This window comes from Ailuropoda melanoleuca, chromosome 4, assembly GCF_002007445.2.
Source record: "Ailuropoda melanoleuca isolate Jingjing chromosome 4, ASM200744v2, whole genome shotgun sequence".
Lineage (NCBI taxonomy): Eukaryota > Metazoa > Chordata > Mammalia > Carnivora > Ursidae > Ailuropoda > Ailuropoda melanoleuca.
The window spans coordinates 109278961-109299124 of record NC_048221.1 but is presented as its reverse complement, the minus strand read 5'-3'; the positions used below and the strand labels follow the sequence as shown (position 1 = coordinate 109299124).

Genomic DNA, 20164 nt, shown 5'->3' with positions numbered 1-20164 from the left:
CTTTAGTAGATATTGCCTATTTTCCCAAAGTTGTACCAATTTACTCTATCTATATGGGTTTTTGTTTTTCATAGCCTTGACCAACTTGGTATTATCTGCTTTTTTGTAGCTCAGGTCTTTATTTTGAATTAACTCCTCCACTATGACTCATGATACTTTAAAATTCCCTTAAATAGGCAGACATAGTATTTTCATTAAAAGTTTTGTAAAAGGGACCTGGGTGGCCCAATTGGTTAAGCATCTGACTTCAGCTCAGGTCATGATCTCAGGGTCTGGGATATGCCCCATGTTGGGCTCCATGCTTAGCGGGGAATCTGCTTCTCCGTCTCCCTTTGCCCCTCCCCCTGCTCATGTGCATGCACTCTCTAATAAATAAAATTTTTAAAAAAGGGTTTGTAACAGGGCTCACTTGGGCAGCACATATACTAAAATGGACCAATACAGAGAAAATTAGCATGGCCCCTGCCCAAGGGTGACATGCAAATTTGTGAAGCATCCTATGTTAAAAAAAAAGTTTGTAACAAATGAGAAAGGATTGCTATAAAATATTTTTAAATGGATTAATAAATCAGTACTTCTAAGTGATATTATAAGAGGTATGCAAAATTCATTTATGAAATCCTTATTTATTTTAAATATGTATCTATAAGTAAGTTAGAAAAAATATTCTATATCTGATTTATAAGGATTTCCATATTTTAAATGGAAGTTACAGGGTCATGAATATAGTATAATTCTATGTTGGTAAAAATAAGCAAAACCCCTATATGTGTGTGTATATATAAACAATGGGGAAGGACGCAAAAAAGCTTCTTATTGTTGTTCACCTCAAGTGGAAAGATGACTTTAATTTTATATATTTTTTGCCATACTCAGGTTTATAACCATTTATTTCTTTGAGTCTTGGATCAGCATCATCAATATCACCTAGGAGCTTGTTAGGAATGCATTTTCTCAGGCCCCACCATAGACCTACATCATCAGAACTTATATTTTAATAATACCCCTGTGTTTCATGTGCACTTTTTAGGCTGAAAAATACTATTTAAGTATTCAGTGTGCCGTAGGGATGAGATTACTTAGTTGCCTTTTCCATTAATTTATATTTCTTTGGATTTGTAATGCTCAGCACAGTCACCTTAACAGTACTTATTGCTTCTTTCTTGTTATCTCTTGATGCCATGCCTAAGTGATGTAGGAAACAAAGGCAAAGAAAAATTAAATTTCCTTACTACTTACAGGCCACTGACAAGGCAGAGTGACTCCTTAGGAACTCAGTTTCCTTAATGTTAATACTTTGCTGAGGGCAAAAGACAATCTTAGCCTGATCCCCAGGATCCTGTAAGTCTACTTTAACATATAAAAATTACTTTGGAAACTTATCTCTATGACCCACTGATATACATCTGAAGGGTCTCATGATTGAGTTTTTACTAAACAGTAATAAATGACCTTTTCCTAGCCAATAGGAAAGGTCCTGGAAACCTTGTTTCCAAAATTTCTTAGAGACTTACCCTACCCCTAACACCCTCCCAACTTGAAAGTATATAATTGCCACTCCTCATGACCCCAGTGCAGCTCTTTCTGCCCATGGGTCCTGTCCCCATGCTTTAATAAAACCACCTTTTTGCACTGAAGACACCTTAAGAATTCTCTTTGCCATCAGCTCCGAACCCTAATGTCTTTCCTACATCAAAAGTAACCTGGCAAGAAAGTTTTGCAGTGAGGTAGCTGAAACCAAGGAAAACATGGCGACTTTTTCTCCTGAGAATAAGCTATTTTGTAAAACTCATTATGATTTTCTTCCATCAGTGTGTTAAAACGAATATCAACTTTATATTGCTCCCTTACAGGGGACACAAAAAGAATTTAATAGCTTTTGAGAGACTTGTTATGTAGAACTAGTGGAACCAAGTAGTTACAAGCCTACTAAAAAGGGATTACAGCAGAGAATAGAGAAAGTTGGCTAGTTCAGGATCTTAAAATAATCCACCTCAAAATATAAGTGTCAAATATATGAGCACCTTGGTGGAAAGCAGTGGTTGGACCTGTGGTACAAAATGTTTAAGGCACTGGCCTCAAAGAGCTTATGAGCTAGGGTGATGGACTAGAATCATGAAGCTTTACCACCTACACTGTACACATTGCATTTGAGTTCTTGAGGATTATCCAATGAAAACACCCACTAGGCAGTTTAAGTTTGAAGCTGGAAATAAAAGGATCAGGTGGGACAGAAATGTCTTAGAGGGGGTTCTGCTTGGATAGGATAGTTAAGCCTAGGGACTGGTTGGGTAATCAAAAGGAAAGGACAGAGCAGAGGACCAAGGATTGAAGTTGAAAGAACTTGGGAAAGGAAGCAGTAGTAAAAGTTTGGAAACTTGGGAAGGTTTTAAATTATTAGGGAAGCATGGGAAGAATTTTAAAGGAGAAGCTGGCATTATCAAATACTCTGGAGGTGAAAATTAAGTATTCAGAAATGGCCATTAGATAACAATAGCTCTAGGGGTGCAGAGGGCAGACTGCAGCAGGTTAATGGGTAAAATATTTAGGAAGAAAGTGATAGTGGACCACTTTTTCTAATTAGCAAATGATGGGGTCAACTAAAGATTTTTTTTAAAGTCAAGATCTGTGCATGTTTGTAAATAGAGGGAAAGCAGGGAGAGACCTGCAGATGCTAGATAGAAATGGTGTAGTAGAGAACAAGGAAGGTCCTTGGGAGGGGGAGGTGAAGGTGGGGGTGGGATGCAGAATTCATCTTCTCTTCTGAGAAAGAAGCTAATGAGATAAAGCCTCAAAACCAGTGGTTTTCAACCTCTGCTGGGCATCACAGTCACCTGCAAAGCTTTAAAAATCCCAATCCCCAGGCACCCTCCAAACTACTTGAACCGAAATCTGTGGGGAGGGGCATGCACAGATCAGTATTTTTAAAGCTCTCTTGATGATTATATTGTGCAGCCCTGTTGAAAATCGCTGCCCTCAACAGAGCTATTGAGGAAGAACAATGAGGGAATTCCCACCTGATGGCCTTTATCTTCTCATATGGTTCAGAAACAAACTGTAGTCCAGATGGGATGAGCTCTAAGAACCAACATTTTAGTCCTTGCATTCACAAAATGAAAACAAGAGTTGGAAGTAATAAAGCATAATGGCCCCAGTAAAATGGAAAATTAAAAGCTTTGTGTGGAAAGAACTTTTCTGAATTTTCTTATGTTAATATGGAGCTGCTATTAAATGTGCTGAGACACAAAATTAATCTTTATAAGAATGAGCAAGGACAGTGTTATAGAAAACACCTCTTGCAAATCAAAAGTAACCAAGGACTTAGTCACTTACTCCTGATTTTTAGATAATAGTTGGAATTTATCACTAAGCTTTAGTCAAGAAGGTTTTTCCTTTAATATATATTCTATAATGACATATAAATGAAATTTTTGCCAGTAATAAGTGGAGTATGTTGTCACTCCATCCTTGGGGCATATACGTCACCCTTAACTCAGTTATTTTTACACAGTCCTTGCCTTCCTGAACAGGTCCAACAGTTAACAGCTGGCCAAAAGGATTCATACAGTCACTAGGCCAACTCTGGTTTGCAGTTGTACAAGGAACTGGCATAGATTGCTCAAAAACAATAATAGTTCCGTTTTGAGAATCCAGATCTTTTGATGAAGTAAACTGCCTGGCAGGCAAGATACTCCTTTCCTTTTGATAGAAGATTCAAAGATGTTTAAAATTTTTTTTATTTTGAAAATAAAATTGACTCATAAAGTGCAAGGAGAAATTAGATCTGTCCAGTGCTCTATATCCATCGTCGACAAACCGCTGGAAATAGAAAAGAGAAAAACAATCAGAAATATATAAAAGTTAACTTCAAATTATTCTATTGTGGAGTTAAACTATGAACTGTAAGATTCGATGTTACAGATAATTAAATTTTCACAGCTCTGATGGTAAAGCTACCACTAGATGGAAGGCTCCTAACTTCCAGGCCACTGGTCTTTCCACTTTACCAGGCTGCCAACAACCAAAGAATTCAGATTGGAGATTACAAAACATGAATGCAAAGATGTACTATGGTCTACCAGGGATATCATCGAAAAGAATGATAAAGGGGTAGGAGGTGGCAGGCCTCCACGGTCCGTTTTCTTCTTCCTTTCATTTCCAGTATTTTCCTTTTTGAAGTTTAATGTCAAGGTGCAACAATGTTGCACGTGGTAAGACATTCCCACTAAAGGCACGCAGTGAGCTGAACTAGGACACCACAGTGCAAGTTATTGGGGAAAACAAACCCTCACCTCCTGTGAGGCATCCACAGGCACTCCTACCCTAAGGTATTCGCTCGATCCCAAGGTCTCCCCTTAGTCTCCGCCCCCTAAGTACTACTCACCGGCTCTCCAAAATGAGCAACGCGCACCAGAAGGGGAGTATGAAGCTACCGTGGCTCACGCTGGAGCCCGGCCGGAGCCCCCGAGTGGGCGAGGCGAGGTGGGCGAGCGGGGGCGAGCGGGGGCCGGCGGGGGCAGACAGCGCGGGGTCTCAGGCCAGGTCCAGCTTCTTCTGAGTCGTCGCCAGCTTGTCCTGCAGCCTCCGCTTCCTCCAGTCCAGGTAGCGCCTCCGTAGCCGGTTCGCCTGCCAGCCCACGAGCACCCCGGACGCGAAGGCCACCAGCACAGACAGCTGCAGCGTCCGCTCGGACACGTCCGCCATGGCAGCCAGCGGCGTGCAGCCCGACCTACGGCGCGGCGGCAGGGTCAAATGGCGCCCCACGTTCCCCGGAGGAGCGCGCAGCTGTGCGTGCGCAGCGCGTCCTGCGGCGCGTCCACTCAACGCTCAGCTTCGTCTAGCTCGCCTTCTGCTGAAGTCTGGCCGGCCTGTGAGTGTCCCCGGCTTCCCCTCCTCTGAGCGGCTACAGTGATTATTGTTTAGCATCAGACAGCTGTTGTCTTGCCTTATTAGCTAACTTCAGTGGTGTGCCTTTCCAACCTCATTGTCAGCTGAATACCTCTTTGTATTTTCTCTCAGCAGTAGACTGCAAGCCGCATTCGTAACTTGATTTACTGGTAACCCATTAAAAAAAAAGAAAAAAGAAACATGAAAATTATTTTAATAATGTATTTTGTTTAGCCCAGTATATACAGAATGTTATCATTTCAACAAGCAATCAATATAAAAATGATTAATGGGATATTTTATTCCCTTTTTTATACTAAATCTTCGAAATCTAGTGATTTTATAATTAACGGCATATCTCAATGGGAACACTAAATTTTCAGTGGAAATACTTGATCAGTGAGTGTCTAGGTTTCATAAAAGTTCATTGAGAAGTTAGATTCATATACCCAGATTGTTCCAAAGACACATAAAAATTTTTCCAATAACTGAGTTGAGTATCAGTTTTTAAATTTAATTTAAATTCATTAAAATTTTAAAAGAAGTTCAAAATTCTTTTCTTCCATCACACTGGTCACATTATGGGGCTAGTGGCTACAATAGTGGACAGCGAAGTCTAGAGGGATGTACTATGCCAGACCTAACACTGGGTCAGAATTGTTGGAATGGTAAAAAAATTCTAATGATAAAAGTCATTGTGGTGGACAGACCCTAAGGCGGCCCCCGATGATTTCCACTTCCCAATGTTCACGCTTTTGTGTAATTTCTTCTCCTTGAGTGTAGGCTTGACCTGTGCCTTGCTTCTAACTAATAGAATAAAGCAAAAGTGCCGGGATGTTACTCCTGGGATTCCTTTATGCTGTATAACATTTCTTTTTACAGACTGATGAGTCTCCTTGTGGGCTTGAAGTGAGTGAACATGTTGAAGAAGAAAGGATTGCAGGTAGCCTCTAGAAGCAGCAAGATGCCGCCAGCCAACAGCAAAAAACTGGAGCCTTCAGTTCTATGGTCCAAGGAGATTAAGTGCCCACAACCTGAATAAGCTTAGAAACAGAATCTACTCCAGTTCACCCTCCAAGTAAGAACACACACAGCCTGGCTGATATCTTGATTGTAGCCTTGTGATAACCTTACAGAAGACCATGTGCCTGGACTCCTAACCCGTGAGTGGCTGATATTATAAATGTGCATTGCTTTTTAAGTCACTATGTTTGTGGTAATTTGTTACACAGCAGTAGAAAACTAATACAGTCAGGAAAGAGAGACCAGCATGTAGTCTGAACTCTTAGATTGGGGCCTGACTGACCTCATATTAGCAGATGGATTTTCATACTTGAGGTAGAACGCATCTTGGCAGAGAGATGATAAAGACGGTATTGGGTCCAATATGAATTCACATCTGCCTTGGTTCATGATCATTTATTTGGCAAATATTTATTGAATGCTGCAGGAGGCATTGGGAATGTAGAAGTGAATACAGCACATCTGCCCTCAGACAGCTTGGTGCAGAGTGAAAGACGGAAAAATAATTATGACACATTCTGATGAATTGGAATATTTAGTTAAGTATGTAGGTTAGACTTAAAAGAAGAAGAAGAAAACCCTCAGAAACATTCTCTCCTATAATCCATCTAATCTATCAACCAAATCTGTTGGTTGTATTTTCAAAATATGGCCAGAATTAAACCACTTCTCACTACTCCTCACTTGATAGCTACCACTGGTTCCAAGCTGCCATCATCTCCTACCTAAGTCACTGCAATAGCCCCCTTCAAGTTTCTGTGCTTCTGTGTCTGTCCACCACATTCTGTTCTCCATGCAGCAGCCAGAATGAACCTTGTAGGTCAGGAGTTGGATCCTCTCACTCTTCTGCTCAAATCAAGGTCTCAGCATTGGTCCACAGAGCTCTGCATGCTCAGTTTCTCTCTAATCCTTACTTCTCTCACCGATGTGCTCATTGTTTCTTGTGCTCATCAGGCCTGCTGCTACCTAAGAACATTTGCATGTGCTGGGGCGCCTGGTGGCTCAGTAGTTTGAGCGTCCGGCTCTTGATTTCAGCTCAGGTCATGATCTCAGGGTCCTGGGATCGAGCCCTGCATTGGGCTCCCCACTCACTGTAGATTCTGCTTGAGGATTCTCTCTCTCTCCCCCTCTTCTCCTCCTCCCAATTACACACACACACACACACACACACACTCTCTCTCTCTCTCTCTTTCAAATAAATAAATATCTTAAAAATAAAAGAGAACATTTGCATGTGCTGTCTCCCTGCCTGGCATACTCTTCTACCAGGTGCCTGTATTACTAACTTCCTTACCCCTTTTAGGTCCTTGTCAACTGCCACCTTCTCAACAAGACCTACATGACTGTTTAAAAATCACAAACGAACCAACCCCCACTCTCTGGCACTCCTGACCTCCTTTTCCCTGCTCTAGTCTCTTCCTCCATAGTATTATAGCCTTCCCCCTACTGTAGGATTTACAGTATTTATTTGTATTTATTACACTTACTGTTTATTGCATGTCCCCTGCTACAATGTAAGCTACTCAAGGGCAGGGATTTTTGTTTCAGTTGTATACTGGTGGATCCCAAGTGCCTGCAATAGGGGCTCGTACCTAACACACAGTCAGTAAATATTTGGGGTTGATGACAGCAAGGAGTAGTCAGGGGAGTCTTATATGTGCGTGCCTGAACTGGCTCTTGAAAGGTAAGTAAGATCACCAGAAGAAATGAAATTTCCCTGGATCTCATTTTTTTCATTTGTAAAATGAAGAGTCTGGTATGATTCAGTAGCTCTAAGACATTTTTATTTTATTTATATTTTTTAAGTAGTCTCCATGCCCAGCAGAGAGCCCAATGTGGGGCTCAAACTCGCAACCTCGAGATCAAGACCCGAACAGAGATCAAGAGTCGAATGCCATCCAGGTGCCCCAAAGACCATTTTTAAATCCAGTGTCGGCAGCTTGAAGTCGTGTGCTTGGGCCACTGGTATTATTGCAAATTTGAAACTCACTTGGAATTCTTACCTCATCCCTAAGTGGCCTTTGGGCTAAAAATAAACCAGATCATGTGCACATGTGTACTACATCAAGCCTTGAATATGGGAAAACCTTAGGTGACTAGAGCTGGCAGGCACCATAGGAATGCCCTTATTTTAGCAGGAGGAAACCCTGGCCAGCGGGGAGAGCAGAGCTGCTGGGAAGGAGGCAGGGGTGTAAGATTTTAAATCACTTTTAAAGAGTCATTGTGTCCCTGCCTTGAGACTGTTTTTTTCCCCAGGGTGCATTCTTTCAATGGAACATTTTAGTAGACTTGATAATGGTCAACTAGCTTTGAGGTGATGATTAAATTTGGATTAACAGGCTGAATAGTTAAGTGTAATGAGTTAGTTGATTACATGAGTGTCTTTTGAATGATACATTAACTGCCATTGTTGAGTTTGCTGTTTGAAGTACTTGCCCAGGGAAAAGGTTTTGCCATTTATAGTATTAGATCTTTATTGCTTATGAATTCATTTAAAGTGTATAAATGGAATTGATTTCCTCTGCAACTCCAGGACCCTATGCAACAAAGCAGTCATTTTATACCCTAAAGCCTCCAGAAGGGATGAAACTTTGCCATGATTAACATGTTAACATGGATAACATTAACATTCATCTCCTTAGGTCCTTGAGTTCTGGCCCAGAAGAACTCTGGCTGGGTCTGTTCCCTGGAGCCACAAGCACACAGCCCTGTGTCTCAGAAGTTTTAACTGCCAGACCCTTTGTTTCCCATTCTCTTCCCCTTGAGTTTTTGGAAGTGGGAAGAAACATTCTTGTGTGAGTGGGTGTCGTGCTGAACTCACTGACCTGCCTAGACCAGTACACACGCTAAGAGGCTGGGACTTAGGCAAGGTGGGCAAGCGAAGTGAATGTGCCTGGTTGTGTGATTTCCAAGTGAGAATCATTTCCTCCCTGGTGCATAGGCAAGAATGAAAGCAATACCCGGGGGAAACGTGAACCTTGATCCTTCTCTTTGCCAGGAGCTGTCGTGCACTTCTGCAAGTCGACCTCTCTGGTCTGTAATCCTGGAGACATGCACAGTTGAATGGCCTCCCATGATCCTTTCCGAAAGAACAGGAAAATCCTTCTGAATAAGACACCAGCCTGTCTCCTCGTAACTCTGAGGTAAGTGGACATCTCTAATTCACTCGTTATTCCGGTAGGTATTTCCTGAGTGCATACCATGTGCCGGATATTTAGTGCTACATATTCCTTGCAGAGCCAATCTCAGGGATCTCCTGTCTAGGGGAGAGAATGATGACAATCAAATCCTTGCACAAATAAATATAGCATTACAAACACTGATGAGTGCTTAGATGAAAAAATACTGTGTACCATGCTGGAGGGAACATAGCAGAGCCTCACTGTGGTTGGGAGGATGGGAGTTGTCAAGAAAGGCCTCCGACAGACTTTGCTGACAGGACCTGATGTGAGACAACACAGAAGCAGGAAAGGGAGGGAGAGGCCTTCTCTTGGCCGAGGGGATGTATCTGTGACTGTTGTGAGGCTTCAAGAAGCTGACTCAGCGAGAACTGGAGTGGCAGGAGTGGAAGAGAGGCAGGAAAAGTCGATAGGCCTTGCAGGCCATGTCAAGGGCTTTGGATTTTATTTGGAGTGAAGTAGGCAGCCATTTCTGTGAATAGGAGACTTGCATGGTTCTCTTAACATATTAATAAAATTAATCTGATTTCTTTTGGAGAATGGATCAGAAGGTGCCATGGATGGAAGTAGGGAAACTGGTTAGGAAACTACTGCACTCATTCAGACAAGAGACAGTGGCAGTATAGTCTATGGTAATGGATGTTTGGCAGTTTTGAGGTTGACCGTTTTTTCTTGCAGCGATATAAAGGTGTTCCATTATCAGTACTATAACAGCATTGAATGGGGACCACTGGTAGCCACAATTGTGGGGAGCACAGCATAACAAATACAGTAGTGGAATCACTATGTTGTACACCTGAAACTAATGTATCACTGTGCGTCAACTTCAATTTAAAAAGAAGAAAAAAAAGGCTGTTCCGGTTGTCTTCTGGCTGAATTTAATTTTATTAAAAATTTTTAATTTTTTAATTTAAATTCAATTAGTTTACACATAATGTATTATTTCAGAGGTGGAGGTCAGTGATTCATCAGGCTCGTAATACCCAATGCACATTACATTACATGCCCTTAAAGTCCATCACCCAGTGACCCCATCCCCCCACCGTCCTCCCCTCCAGCAACCCTCAGTTTGTTTCCTATGATTAAGAGTCTCTCATGGTTTGTCTCCCTCTCTGATTTCACTTGCTTAATTTTAGAAAATAAGTTTTCATCTGTATGTAAGAAATCTTTTCTTCCTCTGGCTGATTTTAAGACTTTCTGAGGAGATTTTAACAATTTGGTTAAGATATGTTTTGTATAGTTTTTCCAAGTTCATTCTGTTTGGAATGTGTCAAGTTTCTTGAATCTGTGGGCTTAATAGTTTTCACCAAATTTAGAAGACTTTTGACTTTTTTTCTTCAAATCTTTTTATGCCTCCTTTTTTGGGGGAGGAGTCCAGTTACATGTATATGACAGTTTGATATTATTCCATAGTTCGTGGAGGTGTTTTTCCCTCCTTGTGCAGCAACCTCATTTCTGGTACTTTGCCCTTCAAATTCCAGCCACATCTTCTTTCCAGAACTCCGGTCTCCATTGCCTCAGCTCAGCAAGACTCTGAGCCAAGTTGTGTTTGGTTTTGCCCTCCCTGCACTATGCCCTTAGAAACCCTCAAAACTCTTTCCAGGTGGTAATAGGGCAAGAATAGGGCTGATCTCATGTGTTTCCTTTCTTTCAGGAGTCAGTTCTGTTCTTTCTTACTTTCTTTTTTTTTANTCCTCCCTGGTGCATAGGCAAGAATGAAAGCAATACCCGGGGGAAACGTGAACCTTGATCCTTCTCTTTGCCAGGAGCTGTCGTGCACTTCTGCAAGTCGACCTCTCTGGTCTGTAATCCTGGAGACATGCACAGTTGAATGGCCTCCCATGATCCTTTCCGAAAGAACAGGAAAATCCTTCTGAATAAGACACCAGCCTGTCTCCTCATAACTCTGAGGTAAGTGGACATCTCTAATTCACTCGTTATTCCGGTAGGTATTTCCTGAGTGCATACCATGTGCCGGATATTTAGTGCTACATATTCCTTGCAGAGCCAATCTCAGGGATCTCCTGTCTAGGGGAGAGAATGATGACAATCAAATCCTTGCACAAATAAATATAGCATTACAAACACTGATGAGTGCTTAGATGAAAAAATACTGTGTACCATGCTGGAGGGAACATAGCAGAGCCTCACTGTGGTTGGGAGGATGGGAGTTGTCAAGAAAGGCCTCCGACAGACTTTGCTGACAGGACCTGATGTGAGACAACACAGAAGCAGGAAAGGGAGGGAGAGGCCTTCTCTTGGCCGAGGGGATGTATCTGTGACTGTTGTGAGGCTTCAAGAAGCTGACTCAGCGAGAACTGGAGTGGCAGGAGTGGAAGAGAGGCAGGAAAAGTCGATAGGCCTTGCAGGCCATGTCAAGGGCTTTGGATTTTATTTGGAGTGAAGTAGGCAGCCATTTCTGTGAATAGGAGACTTGCATGGTTCTCTTAACATATTAATAAAATTAATCTGATTTCTTTTGGAGAATGGATCAGAAGGTGCCATGGATGGAAGTAGGGAAACTGGTTAGGAAACTACTGCACTCATTCAGACAAGAGACAGTGGCAGTATAGTCTATGGTAATGGATGTTTGGCAGATTTGAGGTTGACCGTTTTTTCTTGCAGCGATATAAAGGTGTTCCATTATCAGTACTATAACAGCATTGAATGGGGACCACTGGTAGCCACAATTGTGGGGAGCACAGCATAACAAATACAGTAGTGGAATCACTATGTTGTACACCTGAAACTAATGTATCACTGTGCGTCAACTTCAATTTAAAAAGAAGAAAAAAAAGGCTGTTCCGGTTGTCTTCTGGCTGAATTTAATTTTATTAAAAATTTTTAATTTTTTAATTTAAATTCAATTAGTTTACACATAATGTATTATTTCAGAGGTGGAGGTCAGTGATTCATCAGGCTCGTAATACCCAATGCACATTACATTNTTCATCAGTCTCGTGATACCCAATGCACATTACATCACATGCCCTTAAAGTCCATCACCCAGTGACCCCATCCCCCCACCGTCCTCCCCTCCAGCAACCCTCAGTTTGTTTCCTATGATTAAGAGTCTCTCATGGTTTGTCTCCCTCTCTGATTTCACTTGCTTAATTTTAGAAAATAAGTTTTCATCTGTATGTAAGAAATCTTTTCTTCCTCTGGCTGATTTTAAGACTTTCTGAGGAGATTTTAACAATTTGGTTAAGATATGTTTTGTATAGTTTTTCCAAGTTCATTCTGTTTGGAATGTGTCAAGTTTCTTGAATCTGTGGGCTTAATAGTTTTCACCAAATTTAGAAGACTTTTGACTTTTTTTCTTCAAATCTTTTTATGCCTCCTTTTTTGGGGGAGGAGTCCAGTTACATGTATATGACAGTTTGATATTATTCCATAGTTCGTGGAGGTGTTTTTCCCTCCTTGTGCAGCAACCTCATTTCTGGTACTTTGCCCTTCAAATTCCAGCCACATCTTCTTTCCAGAACTCCAGTCTCCATTGCCTCGACTCAGCAAGACTCTGAGCCAAGTTGTGTTTGGTTTTGCCCTCCCTGCACTATGCCCTTAGAAACCCTCAAAACTCTTTCCAGGTGGTAATAGGGCAAGAATAGGGCTGATCTCATGTGTTTCCTTTCTTTCAGGAGTCTCAATTCTGTTCTTTCTTTCTTTCTTTTTTTTTTATTAAGATTTTATTTATTTATTCGACAGAGATAGAGACAGCCAGCGAGAGAGGGAACCCACGCAGGGGGAGTGGGAGAGGAAGAAGCAGGCTCACAACGGAGGAGCCCGATGTGGGGCTCGATCCCACAACGCCGGGATCACGCCCTGAGCCTAAGGCAGACGCCCAACCGCTGTGCCACCCAGGCGCCCCTCAGTTCTGTTCTTTCTGTTGTACCCCATCTGAAATTGATTAATGTCTTTTATCCACTTTTTAATAATTGTTTACAGCGGGAGGGCAGTTCCTATAGCTGTTAAATCTTTCATGGGTGGAGTGGACACGCTTATATGTTTCATGTATTTTGGTATGTTTATTTGGTTAATGTTTGGCTTCTTATAGTGGACTGTTGGTGGGAACCATTTTTATTTCTGTTTATCATTGTTTCTTCATAATATGTCCTCAATCAATACTTGTTGAAAGAAATTATTATTTTTAGATAAAAATTAAACATTTATTTGTAATGAAAAATTGCAAGTCATAACTTTAAGAAATTGACAAATACCATCAACAACACAAAATCCAGGCAAATACTAAAACGTTACTATTATACTTGAGAAAGAGGGCACTCATTACTGTCTAAAACAAAGATATTTTGGGTTTATTTCTTTGTAAGCCAGTCAGAACTATACTTGTAAAGCACAGTCCCTATCAGCAGTGCAGAGTGTCGGCCTTATACAGGGTCTTGGGACACACAGAGTTCAGGGATTGGTGGGTTTTCAAAAGTGGTAATGTTGAGGGATTTCTTTTTAAAAAACTTAACTGTGAAAGCAAGTGATTCATTGATGACTGGCTCACTTGCAGAAGTTTGCCCATTGAAAGGAAGCTCATGCTAATTGTGTGGTTTTCAGAGGTGTAATTACTGATATGATGTTGTTATGGATCGATCAGGACACATTTAAAACCGGTTGTAGTAGTTATTCATTGTTTCGGTCAGATAATAATTTTTTGGAGGAAGATAGAAAAATTTTTCCTCCATCTTTCTTTTTAATCTTCAATCCATTAGAATTGCAGGAAATACTCTAGGAATTGGGCAGAGTTCTACCACTGTTATTGATCGTTCTTGAAGATGAGGTTTCTTTTCACAAGTCTGATTATCAGTTGAGTATCAGTCAACATGTTTTCATCTTGTTTTGTCTTTGATTGATGTGCATTTGTGACTCTGGGCAGCAGACGTTAAAGAGCTTTAGGACAAACAAAAATAATTAAGAATATTATAAGATGGGACCGGAAGGCACGTAGAAATCGTGACCCAGTATTTCCCAGGCTTGAAGACAAATCCCATCAACTTCCTGAGTCTACTTTGAGTAGCCAAGTTTTTCCCTTAAGTTTTCCCTTTACCCTTAAGTTTGGTTATGGGTTGTTTCATCTCACCTGTGGAACAAAATGTAGGTAAATATGGAGTATGAGCAGTAGTGCAAGCTCCAGGGTTATTCTACTCTCCATAACTACTGATCAGCTCTAAGGGCTGGACTCATTTATTAGGTCAAAGTGAGGTTCCAGTTGTCGAGGATCACCTCAAGTTGGGCAAATTTTGTAGGCAGGATCGTAATCATCAGGAGGCTATTTACAAAATGTTATTTATACCTCCAGAAAAAATAATTAATTGCTACTTTCAGAGTGTTACAACAAAGAACAGTATATGTGAAGGCAAAAGGAACAGTACGTCATAATTAGTTAATTAAGTAGCAGAAAAATGCTAGATGATCTCAGTTAGAAGTAAGAGCTATTCTGCATGTGCTAACCATCAGATTTAAGAGTTCCAGCACAAATCGATGTGTCTACTAGTTTAGGTAAGGCTTCACTTGCTCTAAGACAAATAGGATATGCCTTAACTACTGGATCGAAAGACAGGTTAATCCTAGGCCATGGATTTTCGATGCGTGCTGTGTGCTAATAGCTTTAGATCGTGATCTAACCTTTCCTTTTGTGTACACACAAAAAGGAAGTTTTATGATAATCTGGGAAATGCAGTTTAGGTAATTGTAGATGGATGTTGTGAGACCATAGGAAGCCTTTTCCATTGCTGCTTATTCCATTCCATGAAAGAGGTTCTAAAAAGTGTGACTTAGTCAAATGGTATGAAGTTCTTGCTATTTCAGAAAAGTTTGGTACCCACTGTGCATAATACCCAGTTAATCTCAGAAGTCCTTCTTTCTGTCTTCTAGTGGTGGGTTATGGGAAACGTTGGATCGTTTGTAATCTCTCCTTAGATACTGTCTTTCCTTCAGCTGACATGTCTTGGCCAGGTCAGTGAGCAGATACTCACAGTTAGTCTTAGAATCATCCACATCAGGGGAACCTCAGACAAGGTCATTTATATGCAGGATCAGAGTAATCACCTATGGAATAGCAGATCCTCAGGGTCTTGGGTTGTTCGGGTTTGTTTTTTTTTTAAGATTTTATTTATTTATTTGAGAGGGAGAGTATGAGTGGGGGTGAAGGACAGACGCAGAGGGAAGCAGACTCTCCACCAAGCAGGGAGCCCGATGCGGGACTTGATCCCATGACCCTGGGATCATGACCTGAGCCAAAGTCATATGCTTAACTGACTGAGCCACCCAGGGCCCCCTTCCCCCCTTAAAGTCTTACTTTAACTAAGATGAGGCTTCAGTGAATTCCTGGGTCCAGGTGAACTATTACTTTTCCCAGGTGAAAGCAAGTAACGTTGACTATTTTTGTCTACCCGGACACTGAACAAAGACAAGTATAAATCTATTATGGTGAGGAGAAGATGGTGTTTTGGTTAGAAATTACTAGGAAGTGAAGAATAACTACTTTTCTAATTGCACACAGATTTCAAACAAATCTGTTCTCGACCATTTGGTATTTTAACAGTGAAGCAGGTGCATTACCTGAACTGGTACAAGGCAGAATGAGTTGGTTACTGTAATGCTCACCAGCGGCTGGTCTTAGGTCTAACTAGGCAATCAGTCTCAATGACTGTAATAGTCCGCACTTGGCATTGGGCTCACCAAGAAGGATAGAGGTCAGGATACGGTGTTCTGACCTGGCAGTCCGGTGTGTTTCTTCAGCAGTAGTCTCCTAGCTGTGCACAGAGCTGTCCAAGTGGATGCTTAAATGTGAGGGCCAAGCTCATGTCCCAACTAGGAACCAGTGTCCTGCACGTAGTTCTGCAGGCAGAGCTTCCAGGGCCACAAGTCCCAGTTACAAGTCACCATACCCGGGAAGCCCAGAGGCGCGGCTTCCCACCAGGCATTTACACACCAGTCAGAGGAATTTTACCAGTCAGGGCTCATTTCTACCATAAAGAATGTGGAAGTCCCAGCTCTGTGAGGTTTCTAGGGAAAAGGGGCTAGAAAATTAACTCAAGGTCAATTTTGCCTGTACAGAGGATTTTTGTTAACCTTTGCTTACAGGTACAGTTGGCATAAGATCTTTCTTTGCTTCAACATTTAGAAGATACTAACATAGAACAGAATAAATTCCAGCCTAAATATGGTGAATTGATTTTTGACAAGGAGGGCAGTTCGGTAGGTGTAGGATGGTCTTCAGTAAATGGTGCTGGATAATTGGACATCCATAAGTAAAATATGAACCTTGAACCTCAACTCATACTGTGTATAAAATTAATTCAAAACATATCATAGGCCTAACTACAAAACACAGAGCTATGGACTTTTAGAAGAAAACATAACAGAGAATCTTCATGAACTTGGGTTAAGCAAAGAATTCTTATTATGATACCAAAAGCACGATCATTAATTGAACTTGATCGAAATTACACAATTTTGCTCTGCCAAAGATACTATTAAGAAAGTAAAAAGCCAAAGACTGGGGAAAATATTTAAAAATCACACATCCAATAAAACCTATACGCATAATACACAAGGAACTCTCAAAACTAGAAAACAGCCATATAAAATTGGGAAAGATTTTAACAGATACTTTACCAGAGAAGATAAACAGAAGATAGGCACCTGAAATAATGTGCAGCGTCCTTAGTTATTAGGGACATGCAAATTAAAACCGTGATGAGATAACACTACACACCTGTTACAACAGCGAAAACATTTTTCAGATGACAATACCAAGCATGTTGTCCGGGGTTCTGAGAAACTGAAACTCTTATACATTGCCAGTGGGAACGCAAAATGGTATAGTGACTCCGAGAACAGTTTATCAGTCTTTTGTAAAAGTTAAACATGCACTGACCCGTTGACCATTCCATTCTCAGAAATTTGCCCTAGAGAAATGAAAACTTATATTTACCCCAAATCTGTACATTAATGTTTTTAGCACCGTTATTCATAGTAGCCAAAAATTGGAAAGACCCACATGTCCTCTCATAGGTGAATGATGAATAAACCGTGGTACATCCATTGTATGTAACACACCCAGCAGTAAAAGGGAATTACTCTGGATGCACACAGCAACAGGGATGAGTCTCTAAAGCATTTTGCTGTGTGAAAGAAACCAGACTCAAAGCATTAGGATTCTGTGTATATGACACTCTGGAAAAGGCAAAACTATAGATTGGAGAACAGATCAGTGGTTGCTGAGGGTTCGGGAAGGAGAAGGACTTGACCACAAGGGGGTAGCACAAAGAAGTTTTTGAGGGTCACGAAGTTTCTGTATCTGTATTTGTGGTGGTGGTTACTCAAATCTATATGTGTGTTAAAACTTAAAAAATTACCAACTTTTTTTTTTTAAGATTTTATTTATTTATTTGACAGAGATAGAGACAGCCAGCAAGAGAGGGAACACAAGCAGGGGGAGTGGAAGAGGAAGAAGCACGCTCACAGCAGAAGAGCCTGATGTGGGGCTCGATCCCACAACGCCGGCATCCGCCCTGAGCCGAAGGCAGACGCTTAACCGCTGTGCCACCCAGGCGCCCCCCAAAAAATTACCAACTTTTTAAAGTTAATTTTATATGTTAACTTAAAAATAAAAAACAAAAGACAAACCCAACTAATTTGAAATCATGTCCACATGAAACCTGCACAGGAGTATTTACAGCAGCTTTATTCATTACTGCCAGAACTTGAAAGCAACCAAGATGTCCTTTAATAAGTGAAAGGAGAAGCAAGCTGTGCTCCATCCATACAATGGAATATTATTGAGCAATAAAAAGAAATGAGCTATCAGGCCATGGGAAAACATGGATTAACCTTAAATGCATATTGCTAAGTGCAAGACGCTGGTCTGAAAGGCTGCATACTACATGATTCCAGTTACTTAGCTTCTAGGGAAGGCAAAACTATAGAGACAGTAAGAGATCAATGGTTACATGGGTTTGCGGGGAGGGAGATGTGTTGAGTAGGTAAAGCATAGTGGATTTTTTTGGGTGATAAAATGTTACGTATGATACAGTAATGGTTGATACGTGGTATTAGGCATTTGTCAAACCCCATAGAATTTTACAGCACGAAGACTGAATTGTAATGTAAATGCAGTATTTTTGAAATTTTTAATTGTGGTAAGATGTATTTAACATTAAATTTGTCATTTTTACCAGTTTTTTAAAGATGTATTTATTTATTTGAGAGAGACTGTCAGCGGGGGTAGAGGTGGAGGGAGAGGGAGACAAGCAGACTCCCACTGAGCAGGAAGCCCGATGTGGGGCTCGATTCCAGGACCCTGAGATCATGACCCGGGCTGGAACCAAGAATCGGTTGCTTAATGAACTGAGCCACCCAGGCGCCCCCATTTTTACCATTTTTAAAAAGTGGCATTGAGTACATTCACAATGTTGTGTAGCCATTCCAACTCCATTCCAATATCCATTTCCAGATTTTTTCATCATCCCAAACAGAAACTCTTGTCTCCATTAAATAACTCTCCCTTCTCCCTTTTTTCCAGCTCCTAGTAGCCTCTATTATACTTTCTATCTCTGTGAATTTACCCATTCTAAGTACCTCATATAAATGGAATCATACAGTATTTGTCCTTTTGTGTCTGGCTTATTTCATTTAACATGTTTTTAAGGTTTATCCATATTGTAGCATGTGTCAGAATTTAATTCCTTTTCGCAACTAAATAATTTCTACAGATTATGTAAATACCACATATTCTTTGTTCATTCACTGACAGATGGGTTGAGTTGTTTCCACCTTTTGGCTATTATGATACTACCGTTGTGACCGTTGGTATCCAAGTATATGTCTGAGTCCTGCTTTCAGATCTTTTGGGCATATATCTAGAAGTGGGACTGCTGGATCATATCGTAATTCTATGTTTAGATTTTTGAGGAAACCCCACTGTGTTTTCCATAGAGGTTGCCCCATTTTACATTCCTCCTAACAATGCACCAAGATTCCAATTTCTTCAACCTTGCCAACACTTGTTATTTTCCTTCTTTGTGTGTGTGTGTGTGTGTGTGTGTGTGTAATAGCCATCCTAATGGGTGTGAGGTTGTATCTCATTGTGGTTTTAATTTGCCNTCCAATTTCTTCAACCTTGCCAACACTTGTTATTTTCCTTCTTTGTGTGTGTGTGTGTGTGTGTGTGTGTGTGTGTGTGTGTGTAATAGCCATCCTAATGGGTGTGAGGTGGTATCTCATTGTGGTTTTAATTTGCCTGTCTCTGATTAGTGATGTTGAACATATTTGCATGTGCTTTTCGGCCTTTTGTATATTTTCTTTGGAGAAAAGTCTATTCAAGTTTTTTGCCTATTTTTGTATTGCGTCGTTTGCATTTTCTTTGTTGTTGAATTTAGTAGCTCTTTATATATTTTAGATATTGCTCCCTTATCAGATATATACCTTGCAAATATCTTCTCCCATTCTGTGGGTTGTCTTTTTACTATCTTAATAGTATCCTTTGATGCACAAAAGTTTTACATTTTGATCAAGTCCAATTTACCTATCTTTGTTGTTGCCTGTGCTTTGGGTGTCATAGTCAAGAAATCATTGTAAGTCCAATGTCATAAAGATGCTCCCCTATGTTTTTGATCCATTTTGAGTTCATTTTTGTATGTGGTATGAGGTAAGGGTCCATCTTCATTCTTTTGCATGTGGATATCCAGTTGTCCCCACATCATTTGTGGAAAAGACTGTCCTCTGTCATTGAATGGTCTTAGTTCTTGCTGAAAATCAATTGATTATGTATGTGAGAGTCTATTTGTAGACTTTGTGTTCTACTCCTTTGATCTGTCTGTTCTTATGCTAGTACTACACTGATTACTCTAGGCTTGTTGTAAGTTTAAAAATCAGGAAATGTGACCACGTTGGGTGTGGAGCCTACTTAAAAAAAAATCAGGAAATGTGAGTCCTCCAACTTTGTTCTATTTTTTATTTTGTTCTGGATATCCTCCTGAATGCGAAATGTTATATCATTGTGATTTTGATTTGCATTTTCCTAATGATGAATGAGGTTGAATATTTTCATGTGTTTATTAGCC

General features: G+C 40.7%; 1 protein-coding gene, 1 long non-coding RNA gene and 1 other non-coding gene across 3 annotated transcripts; 2 read left to right on the top strand and 1 right to left on the bottom strand.

The window, feature by feature from the left end:
* Window positions 1–401: 401 nt before the first annotated feature.
* On the top strand, window positions 402–507 carry LOC117802087. The gene has a single exon (XR_004625147.1). It is a non-coding gene; the product is annotated as a U6 spliceosomal RNA (small nuclear RNA).
* Window positions 508–3721: 3214 nt separating this feature from the next.
* Window positions 3722–6693, bottom strand: MTLN (mitoregulin). The gene is made up of 3 exons (XM_034657288.1): window positions 6636–6693; window positions 4385–4805; window positions 3722–3819 (listed from the first exon to the last, which is right to left on the bottom strand). Exons 1-2 carry the CDS (start codon window positions 6691–6693, stop codon window positions 4534–4536), a joined length of 330 nt encoding a protein of 109 aa, XP_034513179.1. The 3' UTR covers window positions 3722–3819; window positions 4385–4533.
* A 4106-nt stretch (window positions 6694–10799) lies between these two features.
* LOC109490813 lies at window positions 10800–13272 on the top strand. The gene is made up of 2 exons (XR_004625018.1): window positions 10800–11000; window positions 12795–13272. It is a non-coding gene; the product is annotated as an uncharacterized LOC109490813 (long non-coding RNA).
* Window positions 13273–20164: the final 6892 nt, after the last annotated feature.